The sequence below is a fragment of the Carcharhinus amblyrhynchos genome, chromosome 21 (assembly GCF_965287045.1).
Source record: "Carcharhinus amblyrhynchos chromosome 21, sCarAmb.v2.hapA, whole genome shotgun sequence".
Lineage (NCBI taxonomy): Eukaryota > Metazoa > Chordata > Chondrichthyes > Carcharhiniformes > Carcharhinidae > Carcharhinus > Carcharhinus amblyrhynchos.
The window spans coordinates 28944957-28959941 of record NC_137344.1 but is presented as its reverse complement, the minus strand read 5'-3'; the positions used below and the strand labels follow the sequence as shown (position 1 = coordinate 28959941).

The following is a 14985-nucleotide window of genomic DNA, read 5'->3' as shown; positions in this document are numbered from 1 at the left end:
CAAAAAATACTGGCTTCTTTACCCACATCATCATCTTTTATTTCAGCCTCCAAATCTATGCAAGAAGGTTGGGTCAGTGGTGGAGATGAAATTGGCCTGAATAGTAGCCATCATCCTAACTGGGAAGAGGATGAGGGAGAGATGGGAATGTGGAATAATGCAGCTTCTCAGGAGAGCAATTCTTCCTGCAATTCCTCAGGCTGGGGCAATGCCAATAAGAAAGTGCATCAAAAGGTACTTAATTTTTTTTATTTGCTGCATAGCTTGGGGTAATGGTGGGAACCAAGAGTTTAACTGCAGTTAATGATATTGGAAAAAATCTAAACAAGATGCTTACCTTTCTCAGGGCATTAAAGTATCCAGTAAGCAAGAGGAGACTTGGCTTATGAACCGCCTGATAAAACAATTGACTGATATGGGCTTCCCTGTAAGTATGTTTTTGTTAAATTTGGTAGGTTTCTAAAAAGTTTGTACAAGAAAATCTTGCCTCTTGCATATAAATTAGCTTGTTTTTGCATTTTGCAAGCACCTTTAGTTTGAAGTTTGATTGCAGAATCTTTCTTGTTTAAATCTGAGGTCAAAATAAACACTTTCTCCTATTATTGCAATATGGCCATCAGTACACATGCACTGTCTGCACCCAAAATATGTAGTCTGAAGGCAAGAAATGCATACAGTTCTCAATAGCTGCACTCACATCACGACTGGATCTTTTCCCAATTATACTGAATAATAGTCAAAGAGCTTTTATTAACGAAAGGAGAGAGAAAAATACTGTTGATGCTGCAACTTGGAAACAGGAAACTCTGAAGGCTTCAACACGAGATGCTGCCTGAGTGTCTCCAGCATTTTCTGATGGTTTGCTGCTTCAAATTATCAACTTCTGCACTAAAATGATGCAAAAGCTTTTTTTCTGATAATGAATGAATTTCAAATTAACAGCGTCAGTATGAAATTCTGTTATGTTGCCTGTCATATGCAATGAGCTCACAGCTGCACAAGTATGTAAAACAGTAAACATGGCAGAGAAATACTAAAACTGTGCATGCACAGGTGGCAGGAAGAAAACGCAACTGAAAATAAAATATTGACGTGGGGTCAGTCCCTTTGTTCTAAACTTTCATCAGCACAAACAATTATTTTCACAACTATTACAAAATGGCTGAGATAAGGAGTGAGTAACTAGTGGAAAGATTATGACACTGTACCTATATTTGGCTTTAAGGAAACTTCAGACTTATGAGGATATAATGTAAGCTGTAACAAATGGAGTGCCACAGCAATTGGTGCTAGGGCCTCAACTGTTTACAACTTAAATTAATGGTTTGGATGAAGGGGCGGAATGTATGGTAGCTACATTTGCCACAGACACCAAGATAGGTAGGGAATTAAGTTGTCAAGAAGATGTAGTGAGCATTCAAAGGGATATAGAAGTGAGTGGGTAAAGATTTGGCAGATAGAGTAGAATGTGTAAACTTTGCCAGAAAAAATAAAGCAGTATAGCGTTTAAATTGAGAGAGATTGCAAAACTGTGTACAGTGTGATCTGGATGTCCTTTAACATGAATCTCAAAAATTAGTATGCAGTTACAGTAATTGATCAGGAAGGCAAATGCACTGTTGACATTTATTGTGAAAGAGATAGTCATCAAAGTCAGGAAGCATAGCGGAGAGCATGCCCCTGTCTACATCAATGGAGATGAAGTAGAAATGTCGAGATCTTCAAGTTTTTAGGTGTCCAGATCACCAACAACTTGTTTTGGTCCCTCCACGCAGATGCTATAGTTAAGAAGGCCCACCAACGCCTCTACTTTCTCAGGAGATTAAGGCATGTCCACTACAACTCTCACCACTTCTACAGGTGCACCGTAGAAAGCATTCTTTCCAGTTGTATCAGAGCTTGGTATGGTTCATGCTCCGTCCACGACTGCAAGAAACTACAAAGAGTCATGAATAAAGCCCGGTCCATCATTCAATTTAGCCTCCCATCCGTTGACACTATCTACCACTGCGTTGGAAAAGCAACCAGCACAACCAAAGACACCACGCACCCGGACATACTCTCTTCCACTTCTTCCATCGGGAAAAAGAAACAAAAGTCTGAGATCACGTACCAACTGAATCAAAAACAGCTTCTTCCTTGATGCCACCAGACAACAGGGAAGAATGGACATACCTCACAGAAAGTTGATCCATCTGTACACCCTAGCTATGAGTGTAACGCTACATTCTGCATTCTCCTTTCCTATGTACAGTGTGCTTTGCCTGTATAGCACACAGGAAGCAACACTTTTCACTCTACATGTGACTAATAATCGTATTGCAAGAGGCATGGAATATAAAGGTTGAGAAGTTTTACTGCAGCCATATAGGACCTTGGTCAGACCACATCTGGAATACTGTTGACAGGCCTGGTCTGCTTGTTTGAGAAAATATATAATTACATTAGAAACAGTTCAGAAAAAGACCTCAACTCTGTGGAACTGGGTGTACACAGATGTCAGTTAGATGGATACCCATGCAGGTTCCTCAGTATTCTAATCTCTTTGGAATATTGTATACAATTGCAGACTAGAAGCTGTGAGCACAGTAAAAATAAGGAGTACGCTGAAAATAAAACCAAATGTCTTGGTCAGGCAGTACCCAAACAGGCTGAATCTCAACAACTGTTGCAGGAGTCGTGTTTAGACATGCTGGAGCACATGTAGGGCAAACACTTTACACTGGAAGTAATCTTTTTAGTAAATGAATCAACTTCCTGGCTGCTGTAACGGTTTGCAGTTGCTTAGCAACAACATGCTTGTTATTCTATGTAGCTTCTTTACATATATTATCTCAAATAATCAGAAACAAGTTTTATTTTGAATTCTAATTATTAAATAATTAAGTATTGCATACATTTAATTGACAGAGGGAACCAGCAGAAGAGGCCCTGAAAAGTAATAACCTGAATCTTGATCAAGCTATGGGTAAGTCTCAGAGAAGAGTGCTAAAATGGACTGAATTCTGTTCTTGTGGAAAATTTATTCACTAGACATCCTAATTTCTGCTTGAGTATCATCTGTTATGCTAGATTTGGGCACCATTACCAAGTGTGTCACTCTGATCCCTGAAAGACATTGCCTGCTACCTTTTAAACAGAAACATATGCAATGAAATTGTTTACTCCCCCACTGGATTTTGGCTCCAGTTTTGTTAGATTATTAGTCCCAGTACCCAATTATCTTCAACTCCTTCATAAATTTTCTGTGTTAAAATAAAAAAAATCCATAAAAGTGGTTTTGCACTTTTGTAGCTGACCTAACTTGATGAAAGAAAATTAAAACAACAGCTATGGTAATCTTGCTCCATAATGCCCAGTCAGTGGGTCTTGGAACAGACAAGACAACAAGGGATTGTTATCAACAGTTGCCCTCACCTTGACTTTTAATGGCTTTGCTCTCATAATTGCTGCCCTGACTACCCAAAGCCTGGTGAAAAAGGAACCTGGGCAACTTATTTGACCACAATAATAAAAGCAAAATAGTGCACATACTAGAAAACTGAATTAAAAACAGATGATTGTTTGTGTGGAGAAATGTTGAAACAAACTGGCCAGGCCGCAAAGCCTCATTCCCTGTGTTTCTATGTTTTCTGATCATTGACCATTGATTGTGGCTGTTCCATTCAATCTTGTTCAACCTTGGTTTAAAGTTTATCAATTCAGCCATAAATGTTTTTGGAACTGCTCTTTGTTAGTCTTTTAAAATAAAATAAGTGGGCCTCCTGGACTCAGCTGTCTGCTGTAGCCCTGACAAAATAATGTGAAACGCAGCCAGCAAACCAGCGGTGCTTGGGCTGTGATGAAAAAATTAAAACCATGGGCCTGTTGGGCTTCGCTTCATATACGTCACATTATTTCCATCTCACTTCATGTCAAACTTGAATTTTAATTTGTTTTGAATTTAGATGTTTATTGTTCTGAACTGTAATCAAGCCCACCTGTCTTAAATGGACACCCCTTATTCTGAAACTATGTCCTCTAGCTCTAAGTTCCCCATGAGAAGAATCGCCCCCTCTCAAGCCTCCCCAGAATCTTTTATTTCAATAAGATCACCAGTTATTCTTAACTCCAACTAGTATAGGTCCAACCTGCTCAACCTTTTCTCAAACCATCCCTTCACCCCAGGAATCAACCTAATGAACCTTTTTCTGAAGTGCTTCCACTGCAAGTATATTTCTCAAATTAGGACACCAACGCTGTATGGAGTACTCTCGGTGTATTCTCACCAACTTTTAAAAATGTAGAAAGCGACAAGTTTTGTTTAATAAGAGTGTGGAAAGTACCAGAAGCTTTATTTCGAACGAAAGCAGAGAATGCTGGAAATTTTATTTTTAAAAGTCTGGGACTGTGCCGGAGACTTCATTTTGAAAGAGTACAGAAGGGCCAGTCTGAGAAAAATTGAAATATGATGTCACTGGGGAATGGGTAAGTGAATGATAGGTGAGTATTTCTCTCAATAATCTTTTGGAACTTGGGTTATTTCTTAATAGTTACAAGATTTTATTATTAGTAGTAAAATTTACTAGCAGTAATAGGGCTTAGGACTAGTAGCGATTATTATTTTATAAATAAATTGAATTAATTAACAAAGTAAGGATTGCAGGGCATATTACAGCTGACGTATGAGAGATTTCTTGGGTGCCTGTGTGATCCCGGGCAAACACATCTGCAGTAATTGTCAGCATCTTGAAGAAATTCAAGAGTTAAATGAACTGGCATCCGAGCCTCAGTCGCTGTAATGCATCAGGGAGGTGGAAAGTTACTGGGCATTTTATTCCAGAAGTCAGTCATACCCCTCAGGCTAGGGTCTTCTGGCTTAGTTAATGGCCAGGGACAAGAGGATGTGACTACGAGTGAGGTAGGCAAGAGAATCGAGAAGGTAGAATTGGAGGAGCCTCAACACACTGCAATTGCTTGACATGTTTGAAATTCTTGAAGTTTGCACGGATGAGAGTGGGGGCTGCAAGGTGAGTGAAAAGCCATTCGAGTGAGGGCGTAAATGTGATTGTTGTGGTAATAGAGAACTGTATAACCAAGGGCATAGACAACAGTTCTCTGTAGCTGAGATCAAGAGTCTTGAAGGCTCCTACATTAAGTTACTTTATAATATTGTTTTGGAGTATGATTGTGGACCCATTGTAGAATTTTTAGGCACTTCTCACTGATATTAGCCAACAATCCACACAGACAGTGATCTGAGCTGGGAATCGAACCCAGGTCCCTGGAGCTGTGAAGCAACAGTGCTAACCACCGTGCTACCGTGCCACCCCGGGTTTAGAACGGAGGAGGAACTTCTTCACTCAAAGGGTGGTGAATCTCTGGAATTCTCTGCCTGTTGAAGTGGTGGAGGCTGCCTCGCTAAATATTTTTAAGACATGGGTTGATAGGTCTTTGATAGGCAAGGGGATTAAGGGTTATGGGGAGAGGGCAGGAATGTGGAACTGAGACACGACAGATCAGCCATGATCTTATTGAATGGCGGGGCAGGCTCGAGGGGCTAGATGGCCTACTCCTGCTCCTATTTCTTATGTTCTTAAGGCTGTTGCCAGGATGTCTGCTTGGGGCTGAGATAAGGCCAGATGTTGCAAAACCTTTTTTTAAAAGGCAGTTAAAAACTCTATCTGAATAGGCATAGCATTCGTGAAATGATTAAATTATTAGCACAAATAAATGTAAACGTATGACAGGATAGCCATTGCAGAGACTTGGGCCAGAATTCTCCGGTCGTTCGTGCAGTGGAATTGTCTGGTCTTGCCAGCAGCACAGCCCAGCCCATGTGTTTCCCAGCAGTGTAGAGTGCCTTCAATCGGAAATCCTACTCACAGCGGCGGGACTGGAAAATCCCACTGCAAGCGAACAGCGTGCCACCATGCACCACTGAGAAATGCATGGCTAAGAGAATCCTGCCCACAGTTGAAAGATGACTAAGGCTAAGAGCTGAATATTTGGAGGTATTGTACATTTCAGAATGACAAAGCTATGAAAAACTGGTGGGGTTAATTATAGATGACATTTGTAACCTTAGCTCGGAAAAACATGTATAATCAGTTTGGGAAGGAGTAAGAAATAAGAAAGTGGAATGCAATATAAAAATAAGGAAGCTTTACTGCGTCTGAATATGGCCTGGGGCGATCGCATCATTTGTGCTGTGTACAGTTCTGGACTCATAATTTGTAAAAAGATACAGATGTATGAGAAGTGGTTCAAAGAAGGATCAGTTAACTCATTCTTGGGATCAGGGGCTTTTTTAATAAAGGTTGAACAGGTTTGGTCTATATTCACTACAATTTAGAAGAATAAGAGCTGATCATGTTGTAACATACAAGATTCTGAGGGAACCTGATAGGGTAGATACCGAAAGGATGTTTCCTCTTGTGGGGTGACTATAATTATGGGTAAATTTTCAAAGTAAGAGGTCTCCCTTTCAAGATAGACATGAGAATTTTTTTCTGTGGTATGTTCTTCCCCAGCAAACATTGAAAGTTGGACCATTGACTTTATTCAAGGATTGTATTTTGGTTGATAAAGGGGTTCAGGGTTATAAGAGACAGACAGGAAAGTGAAGTTGACCATTCGGATCAGTCATGATTTTATCAAATGGCCGAGCAGACTCAAAGTTCCAAATGGTGTACTCATGCTCCTAAATCCTGTATAATTTCCTATACAGTTGTAGCAAAACTTTCCTACCTTTATACTCCATTTCCCTTGCAATAAAATTAACATTCCATTTACTTCCCTAAATACTTGCTGCATTTTGCTTTTTGATTCTTCCTACCAAAATGGGTAATTTCAAAGTTTCCCAAAATTGAATTCCATCTGCCAATTTTTTGTCCAATCACTTAAACAACTACATCCCCTTGCAGACTCTGTGCTGTCCTCACAACTTGCTTTCCCATCTATCTTTCTACCGTCAACAAATTTGGATACAATGCATTTGTACCCTTTATGAAAATCAATATTGATTGTAATTAGTTTAGGTCCCAGCACTAACCCATGTTATCTACTCTTCACCTGAAAATGACTCATATATACTAATTTTTGGTTTTCTAATAGTCAGTCCTCTACACAAGCTAATATATTGCTCCCAATACCATGAGCTCTCATCTTGTGCAGTAACCTTTTTATGTAGCACTAGAGTATATTCTTCTTGGAAATCTAAATATGCTCCACCTTCCAGTCCCCCTTTATCCACTGCAAATGACTCCTAATAAAAACGTCAAACATAATTTCCGTTTCATAAAGCTAAGTTGACTTTAGTTGATGTGTTAAATTTTGTGAATGTCCTTCCTTAATAATAGACTCCAGCATTTTCCCCAATTCCAGAAGTTAGGCTAACTAGCCTCTACCTTCCTGATTTCTCTCTCCCTCCTTATTTAAAATTGGGACGATTGTGATTTTTCCAATCCGCTGGATCATTTTCAGCTTCTTGGGAATTTTGGAAGATTACATACAACGCATCTTTATCTCTGCAGCCGCATCTTTTAAGACCATAGGATACACACCATTAGGTCCGAGGGATTTATCAGCTTTTAATACAATTAGTTTGCTATGCATTTTTTATCTAGTGAGTGATTACTTTAATTTCCTCCCTCCCCTATTTTTCTACTATTTCTGGGATGCTTTTAGTATCTTCTGTCATGAAGACAAATGTATTTGTTCAAAGTCCTTGCCATTTCCTTGTTTCTCTGCGACTACAGTGCCCAGCCTCCTCGTCCTCTGATCCACAAGTCGTGGACTATTCCAGTCCATTTTTACCTCTTGCCAATGAAAATAGGCAGAGGTACTACTTTTTGCCCATATTAGTCTATTTGTCTGTAAACAATGTGTCTCAAAATCTAATGGACAGTTTTAACTGAAATTTGATACATAAATAGGGTAGGGTATGGCCCAAGGAATACATAATTAGTTTTAGGCAAAAATGCAGTTTAGAGCCTGCAATTTTTTATTAAAGGTTCTGTGGATAGAATAACTTTGGGGAATAGAATAAATTCACTTTTATTTAAGAATGCTGTGGGTTGTTTTACTAAGAATTTTTTTCATTGTATCCTGACAGTGCAGAAAGAGGCCATATGGCCCATCCAGGTCTGCACTAACTCTCCAACAGAGTGTCTTACTCAGGCCTACCCTATCCCAGTAACCCCACATATTCACCCCACTAATCTCCCTAACAATATATCTTGGACACTAAGGGGCAATTTATTGTATGCCAGTCTACCTAACCTGCACATCTTTGGAGTGTGGGAGGATACCTGGAGGAAACCCATGCAGACACGGTGAGAACATACAAACCCCACACAGTCACCCAAGGCCAGAATTGAACCCAGGTCCCTGGCGCTGTGAGACGGCAGTGTTAACTACCGTGTAAGCTCTGCTGCTATGTTGGAATGTGAGCAAGAGTTTTCAGAGCATGTTGTTGGATGTGGCTTTGGTTTCTTCAAAGGGAATAAATGGTCTGCAAAAGAGGAAGTTACGCCACTTATTTCTTTTGAAGAAACCAAAACTTTCAGTCAGGCTAAGTCAACGCCAACATTGCCATTAGGAACAATGGAGGTACTTGAGATGCATTCAAGGATGAAGGGAAATGTAAATAAACACAACTGACTGGAGCCTGAGTAGAAATCCATAAGCTGTCAATGGAAGCCTCTTTCAAAGCTCTGTACTTTGAAATCAACAGAGCTGAAAGGTTTCCAATGGGATAGAACGGGTTGCAAAGGTTTCAGCTTGCTCGGAAGGCTCAAACTTCAAATCAAATTAATTTCCTCAACCCACTTCATTGCTCTCGCACCCCTCCCAAATTCTTAAATAACATAAACAGCTTGCTCCCAAAAACCACATTCTCCCTTACCATAAACTATCCTGTAACATGTTTAATTACAAAATAAAATCTTCATTCGTGCTAACGCATTTTATGGAATGTACCTTCTTGCAGGTTGTTTGTTTAATTTGGGGTCACCAGAATGCTGGTTGACTAACATTCTGTATCTTTAGGATAGCCATAAAACATTAGATAGGGGTCATGGGTAGAGAGGTGGACTGGTGGTGTTGAGATAGCAGCGCGGGCTCGTTGGGCCGAAGGGCCTGTTTCCCGGGCTGATTTTGTTCTTTGTTTTTTGTTCTTTGTTTTTTGTTCTTTGTTCTTTATCTCCTGTCAATATCCATTCCCCTTCCAATTCTTCTACACTTGAGTCACTTGTCACCAGATCTTTCCACCTGGTTTTAGGCCTTCCTGTTCTCCTTGTTGGCAGTCTCATTCCATCACACATCTTACTGCTTGTCCTCTTTCATGCCACAATAGACCATACCATTTGAAGCTGTCCTCAATTGCTTTCTTTGATGCTTCCGTACTCTTCACTGACCCCCTCATACACTCCTTCCTGATCTTGTCCTTGTTTTGCCACTCAACAGATCCACCTCAACGTCCACATCTCATTAGTGGCCAGTCATGGTTCCCCTCTCCTTGATACCCAAATTTCTGCAATATTTAAGAAGACGGATATCACGACTGTCTTCTAGATTTTTCCTTCCAGTTGTAGTAGTTCTTTTCCATCATAGGGTATTTTTTAATTTTTTATGTAGAGTTGATGCTGCCCATCTTCTTTGTATTACCATTTAGTTGCAGCGTGGTTAGACTTCTGGAAGAACAAAACTCAGGCCTCAGTAAGATTGCATTTGATGTACATCTTGTACATCTGTTTTTCCTGCTAGATGTTAAGATCATAAATTGTTGCAGAGGCTGTTAGAAAACAAGAATAAAATTTATGTTGAACATAATTCGGGGAATGAGCTGTAATTGAATAAATGGGAGATATTTAGTACAAAATGTCCATTAGCTCAATTGGTAGCTCTGTACTCTAGGTCAGAAGGTTATGGGTTCAAATGTCAACTTATAAATTAGGCTGACACACTCGTACAATCCTAGCAAAGTGCTGCATCATATTTTACATGAAATGTTACAGCACCTGTTTAACTTTTGGCTTAGGAAGTTGTTAAAGATCATATAGTAATTTTAAAAAATTTATATAGTGTTATGATCCCTATGGAGACCAACAAACCAAAAGTAGTGAATTTACCAAATGACCCCAAGGAGTAAATCAACGGACAAGATTCCACTCCTGAATTTTATTGTAACAATCACATCTAAAATCAACATAAACTAAAGAATTAACAGGCAAATTATAAAGAACACAAGTGGTAGTTATGCAACCAAGACAGTTCTTAGAAATTTACTGAACAATCCCTCAGCATATTTGTCATCAATCTCAAACCCAAAGTCCTTCAAACCTCTTATCATTTTCACTAAGAATTCCAGGTCCTTCACTCAGGCTCAGGATGTGATCCCCAACCTAGGGCAGCACAACTAGAGTTCCACGGATATGGTCTTCACAAAAATTGCACTTACAATGGTCTTAATAGACTAATGCTATCTTCAAGAAAAAAACTACTGCTGCAAAAACTATATATTTCCCATCATCAGCTCCTGGATCCAGCCTCCATCTTTTTCAGCCTGTCTGTACTGCAGCACTGGGATCATCTGATTTCGGATGATGCCGTATATTTTCATATGGTTTCAGCCAGTTTCAATTTCCCACAAGTATTGATTTCCAATCTCGGTTTAGTACGACTGAGAACCAGAAGGTGCTCAACTGGAAACCGGAAGGTGGACTTCCCTTTTCAGTTTCTTTTCGGGCCTTACACAAAAAAGTACAAGCTTTGAAACCACAAATTCCATCACAATAGCAGCTTCCTTTACTTCAGGACATTACTCAGTGTATTATAGTCAACAAAGTACCTTTCAAAGTGCAGTAGTAGGTTTTCTTGATAACTTGACCTTCATGCAGCTATGTGGCACATGACTTCATTTTTCAAAGAAGTCTCCTACGGTATGGTTTCTCAAATGCTTTCTGAAAATTTATAAGTACAAATGTTATCTATGCATGTTATAATTCCACAACACATTTAATTAATTTAATCAAACATGACCTTTCCTTCAGAAAACTTACTAACACTTTTGATTGGTCTATGCCTTTTTAGGTGATTTGTTAATTTCCATCCATAATACAGTTTCTAGGAGTTTTATCTGCGAACTAACTAGAACTTAATTCATCTACAGTTTTTCAGTTTGCTTTCCTGAATAAGATTTTACCACCCTTACATTCTTGGGGAAAAATATTCCATTTGCAAACATTTTTAGAACAAGTATTGTTTGTGTCTCTTCACATTTGGGCAGTGTTCTGGAATGCATACTGTACTAGGATTAATGACTGTTATGCTTTGGGGTTTCACAAACTTTAACTATGATTTCCTTTTGAATGTTAAACCTTGGTAGTAGTTATTTGATACCTTATGTAGACACCTGCACAGTTCTTCTTTTCACCTTCGTCTATTCTCTACCCTCCCAAGAGATTTCTTTGCTTATTCCACTTAAAACTCACCAGGTGACCTGGCATAAATTGGGATGTCAGTGTATGGTGAATTATTAACAATCACACATTTTCCCATCTGTGTTTCATACTCCACGACCACTTGTTTCAGTTTCTTTTTGTGTGTATTTTTGTTGTTTTACCTAGTCACCTAGCAATGTCTTTAGTTAAAGTTAATGTTTGTCTTCTGTTTTTTTCCTTTTCCTTTTTGTTTTATGTTAAGATGGATTTTCCCCTTTTCCAGGTGCTCTGTTGGAAAAAAAAGTGGAGATGGACAAACGTGGAATGGGAATGTCAGATTACAATGGAATAGTTTCTAAACCACTTGGTTGCCGACCACCTTCTATCCCCAAAGAGTCTTCCATGGATCGGCCCCCCTTTTTTGACAAGGTTTGTTTTGAATAAGTAACAGAAAAAGAACAAAAAGGTGTGTTGCCTGATGACAAGTTCCCCAGACTAGTGAACGAAACTGATCGATATTTTTAAAATGTAATGGTCAAGTTTAGGGGTTCTGATGGAATATTATGCGCTGTTCTACACTGAGTAGAAAAGAATTGGCTGGGAAATGCTTGCACCTCATGGTAATTCAAGTAACATTCGGATCTCACTTGTAACGTGTAGGAAAAATCAAGTTTAGCTCCAAAAGTAAAAGTGTAAAGTTTTAATTTGGACTTATTTTTTAAAGAAATTTATTCACTCAAAGTCAAGTGAATCGAAAGGTTCTTTTGTCCCCCGCCCCTAGTTAAGTTGTCCTGTACTGACATCAAGTTTGAAGTGAAATTTAAAAATAAAAGCACATGGGCTCTAAAATGAGTTCAAGCTTGCCATTTTCTGCTAATGCAGAGTCAGTGCGGGCGATTCTCCATCCCACTGCGCTGCTTTTGTAGCACATGGGGTGGGAAACTCGGGCGGAGGCTGTTTCATGGGCCACGGCTTCCGCGATTCTATGGATGCCGGATTATCAAAGCCATCAGCTCCACGATAGAAATCATAATGTATGCAAATGGACATTTGAATACAATTTCAATAGCATTAGCAGGCCCAGGATTGAAGTCTGCAGGCCTGCTCGTGTTCCCACCACCACGCCTAGAGAGATTCTTTCCAGCGCAGTGGGGTTTAGTGTAGCTCACTCCGTTGCAGTGAAAGAGGGGGTAGGAGGGGGTGCAATCAAGCAATGGGAGAATCAATCACCCCAATTTTTCTTGTCTTAAAAATTTGGAAGTCTTATTTCATTGGTCTGTGAATTGATCAATATCCCCTTATGCTAATTCTCAGAATATCACTTCAAGAAGTCAAAGCATGTTGCTGACTTGTATTACTAACCTATAACTCCACTTGCAATGATTAAAATATTTAGTTGCGTGTGACCCCAGTAAATTTCTATCTTGTGATGCAATGAAAGATTGTTAATTACTCATGATTTCATGGCGAAAGAGAAAGCTCTAGTTTTGTCAAACTGCAGTTTGACTCATGTATACTGATGATTGTAGTCGGCCATAAAATGGGGAGGCTGATGATTTTATGGTGACCAGATTAAAGTAAGATGGATCCTCTTTACACTAATCACATTATGCATCTTTCTCAAAGTGATTTTGTTCAAGAATCTGAACATGCAGAAGTCAAAGCCCTGAAGGATACCAGTAGAAGCTGTCTGATATTTTTAGTGCTTTGAGTTTTGGTGTTTGTTTCTAAAATCATGCATTCGTTTGTCAATAAAACCTCAGTTTTCACTACACATTAGGGTGTTACTTGGTACCTAGTATGCACGTTCTATTGTCTCAATTATTGACTTTAATTAAGTTTTGCTTCATTGCAAGAGCTTTAGTTCATCTGATTTTGGGTATTTGATGTATTGACCTTGGCTTGAATGTAGCAACATTTGGGTGTGCAGCTGTTGCTCTTACTTCCTGTATTCAATAGCATCTGTTCCCTTGCCTATTGCTTTTTTTTCACCTTTTCTTTAAAGTGCCATAGGAATGTTTTCTATGTTGAAAGCTCTCTATAAATGCAAGTTCAGTTGCAGAACTTAATCTTTAATAAATGTGGTTGTTTAGCTAATGCTTTGGAAGAGATTCTTTAGATTTTATGTGCAATCATCAGTGTGTTCATTAACTGTTGATGATTTTCTTAGCGTGGATCAAATACAGAAATATTTATTTAATGAACCATGTCAATATCATTCAAGTAAGCTTTACGCCAAGTTAGCCAAAGAAGAACATTTAAGATCTAAAGACAAGCATATTTTGATTTCTCATAGGGTAGTTTGAATGTTGCAGGAGGAATTTCATGAATTGTTTTTTTACTTAGTGTTTGTGCCTACGTTTAACATTTGGCTGGTGAATTTTGAAGCCCATACCAAAACAGTTTGTCAAAGGAATATAATATTTGGTGTTTTATTTAAATAGCAGATTAATATATATAACCAAACTTATTGAAATGTAGGTTAAATGAATTACATGGTGTCCCTTAAAATTGACACCCGGACCTTTTGGTTTGGACATAATGTCCATGTTATGAAAGAGATCATGAATGCACTGTCATTGTTATTCTATCTTGCCTGCAAGGTGTTTGTTTAATATTGCAATAATTGCTATTTTTAATCTTTGCACATTTATCTTTGGCATGAAAAAGATTTTTAGCCATGCAACTTAACTCTTTTTTTCTCTTTTTTTGTTTCCTTCTCTCTTTCTCTCTTCCCCAACCACTCCTCCATCACTTTTGTCTTTGAAACATGTTTCCATCATCCCTTTAACTAAAATTATTTCAAACTATGAAATCCCTGTTGTGTTATTGCTGTGACCCCCTTCGTATTTCACTGAAAATTGGTGCCATGCCATGGTTGGCACTGCATAGCTCACCCTATCTTTCTCCAATCAGGATGGCGGCCCAGTGGAAGAGTCCCCTACTTCACCATTTTTGCCTTCACCAAGCCTGAAGCTTGCCCTTTCAAACAGTGCACACCCTAATCAGGCCCTTGGTGCCATTGCCTCGGGGCTGGGCATGCAAAACTTGAATTCTTCTAGACAGGTAAGGCTGGCCATTAATGAATTATTGCTTGAGCCTCCACAATGTTAAATCAACAGACTTTTGGAATTTAGAGGAGAAGTGGTCTTGTTCTGCCCAGAAACTAAGAATTCCACCTGCCATGCAATTTTTTTCCCAACTCAATGTCATCAACTTCATTTTGTAATTTGTAATTTTTTTTTCAGAAGGCCTGCAACCCCCATTTTCCTCTCCAGATACGACCACTTGACCAACTTAGAGGGAAATGAGCAGGCCACTTCCTTCCATTTCTTTACCTGTTTCACACAGTGATTTTGTGTTTGGATTAACAAAATTACACTTTCATCCTTTTACTTGTAAAATTTTTCCAACGCAAGCTACAGAGAATAGCATCTTGTTTGAAGATCTGACTGATGATTTTTGTGGAGGGCCTCAACGTTTGTTCCATTTGAAGAAGCAATCAGTTCATATGTACTAACTGCAGGTTAGGTAAATGTAATTATTTTTTGCTACTCACCAG

At 39.0% G+C, this 14985-nt stretch overlaps 1 protein-coding gene across 12 annotated transcripts in view; it reads left to right on the top strand.

Annotated features, from left to right (window-relative positions):
• Positions 1 to 14985, top strand: part of tnrc6c1 (trinucleotide repeat containing adaptor 6C1) — a 183922-nt gene that overhangs the window by 129553 nt on the left and 39384 nt on the right. For 7 of the 12 annotated variants that reach the window (XM_080208907.1, XM_080208904.1, XM_080208897.1 and 4 more), the window contains 5 exons: positions 47 to 234; positions 347 to 427; positions 2911 to 2968; positions 11686 to 11852; positions 14316 to 14489. In XM_080208907.1, the coding sequence (XP_080065033.1) occupies positions 47 to 234; positions 347 to 427; positions 2911 to 2968; positions 11686 to 11852; positions 14316 to 14489 (668 nt within the window). The remainder of the gene's footprint in view (positions 1 to 46; positions 235 to 346; positions 428 to 2910; positions 2969 to 11685; positions 11853 to 14315; positions 14490 to 14985) is intronic. The other 5 variants (XM_080208900.1, XM_080208898.1, XM_080208899.1 and 2 more) reach the window with 5 other exon arrangements.